The 1,954-nt window shown below is 38.7% G+C and overlaps 1 protein-coding gene across 1 annotated transcript in view; it reads left to right on the forward strand.

Moving 5' to 3' along the window:
* Positions 1-1,954, forward strand: part of LOC118408760 (zinc finger protein 84-like) — a gene marked incomplete at its 5' end in the record, with an annotated part of 15,299 nt that overhangs the window by 1,435 nt on the left and 11,910 nt on the right. Inside the window, one exon of the mRNA XM_035809620.1 lies at positions 1,337-1,462. Within this exon, the coding sequence (XP_035665513.1) occupies positions 1,337-1,462 (126 nt within the window). The remainder of the gene's footprint in view (positions 1-1,336; positions 1,463-1,954) is intronic.

Raw genomic sequence — 1,954 nt, forward strand, 5'->3', positions numbered from 1 at the left:
TGCAGCGAGCTTGGTATGTTTTTTGCGGTTTGTTTTGGGCAGCATAAGTCAAAATCTAGCTGGGCGATTTCACGAAACTTGGTAGGTGTGTAGCGGTTTTGGAGAGGAAGGTCAAGTGCGAAAATGGTTTACCTGGCTCTTACCTACGGTGCTGTAGCTGGATTTGTATGTAAGTGCGTTTGTCTGTATGCAAGATAACTCGAGAACCCTTGAATGGATCCTGATTATATTTGTTAGGTGGATGGGGGTTAGGAAAACGAAGGTCAAGTTCGATAATGGGCACCCTAGTGGCTGCCTAAGGTACTGCAGCAAAACTTTTAACTGTGGTCATGATTTTTGAGTGGTAGATAGCCCTTGGAACAGAGAGTAACTGCTGTGAGTTTGGACCCCCTAGCGGCTTTTTGGGAACTGCAGACACCGATTTCCGTTCAAACTTTGGACGAGGATAACTCGAGAACGTGTAAACGGATCATCAGGATTTTCAGTATGTAGATAGAATGAGTGATGACTTAAACAATGTAATACTAATTATGCAAATCAGTAGCTAATTTGCATAATTGATGAGGAAAGTTCATAAATCCATTCCAACAGCATATAACTCAAGAAGCTGTGTATGGATTTTCATGATATTTAGTATTTAAGTAGCGGTTGCGGAAAGGAAGGTTGTGTTCGAAAATAGTTGACGTAGCATTTTCCGTTAGGACGGTAGCGGGCCGAGTGTGTGCGTCCGTTTGTTTGTGGAATGCATAACTCGAGAAGCCTTGAAAAAATCCTGATAATATTTGGTAGGTGGGTAGGGGTCAGGAAAACGAAGATAATATATATGATAGTGGCCCCCCTAGCGGCTTCCTAAGGTACTGCAGCAAAACTTATTAACAGAAATAAACTGTGCTCTATATATCTCATTTTGACCTATATCTATGGACACAGCTGTTATACAGATGTTTTGCTGGAGCTGGACGCCCTTACACTGGGGACAAAGTCTTTGACAAGCATGAAATTCTGATTGACCAGGGATGCTACCAGGTCATCTGTCAGGTCACAGTCTGGTTTTTGGCAATATCTGTGTGTTTGTGAGGAACATAGTTCATGCAGTCATTTGCTATTTAGTAATACATGAACAAGACCTTAAAGTCTTAAATAAAGACATGATTATTTGGCGAAGAGATGGGTTCGTTGAACTCTAGTTTTATATCATTTTATCTACTTTTTTGAAAATGACAACAAAATCAGTACAGTTTTTGCCCATTTAGAACCTTGCTTCCACACTGAACAGCATACCAAAGGTTGTGACAGTAATGTTTTTTCCTATTACCCTGCTTTTTACTCTCTGTAGGCAATGATGCATGCAAAACAGCAAACGGTGGCTGTGCGGATGTCTGTATCCACACTCAGATCGGCACCAGGTGTCTCTGCACACAGCCAGGCTTCAGACTCATGGCAGATGGTCGTGGCTGTGAGGGTGAGAAAATGTTTCAATGGAATTCTGTGTCATAGTTTGCCTGTAATATTGTAATAAGGTTGCTAGGAGAAACGTTCCCGTGCTTTGGAGGATAGTGGTACTTTTGTTTGTTTGTTTATTTATTCGCACACTAATAGTGTTACATTAAAACACATAACGGAAACAATGGATAAAACAGGTGCAGGAGGAGGGAAAAAGCTTGTGAAGCTTATACTTAGCCCTCCTCCTTTAAACTAAACAAAATTGATTATGATATATAATAATAAAGTAAAGTAATACATAGAATAATAATGATACAATAAGGATAAACAAGTAATTAATGGTATGAATTAACAATGAATGATAAAGTAACGTAATATGTAGAAAATGATAATGATGCAATAAGGATAACCATGTAATTAATGGTTTGACTTAACAATAAATAATAAATCAGCATAACACTTAGAAAATGATAATAGTGCAATAAGGATGATCAAATAATGGAATGAATTA

This window comes from Branchiostoma floridae, unplaced genomic scaffold (genome assembly GCF_000003815.2).
Source record: "Branchiostoma floridae strain S238N-H82 unplaced genomic scaffold, Bfl_VNyyK Sc7u5tJ_391, whole genome shotgun sequence".
Taxonomy (NCBI): Eukaryota; Metazoa; Chordata; class Leptocardii; order Amphioxiformes; family Branchiostomatidae; genus Branchiostoma; species Branchiostoma floridae.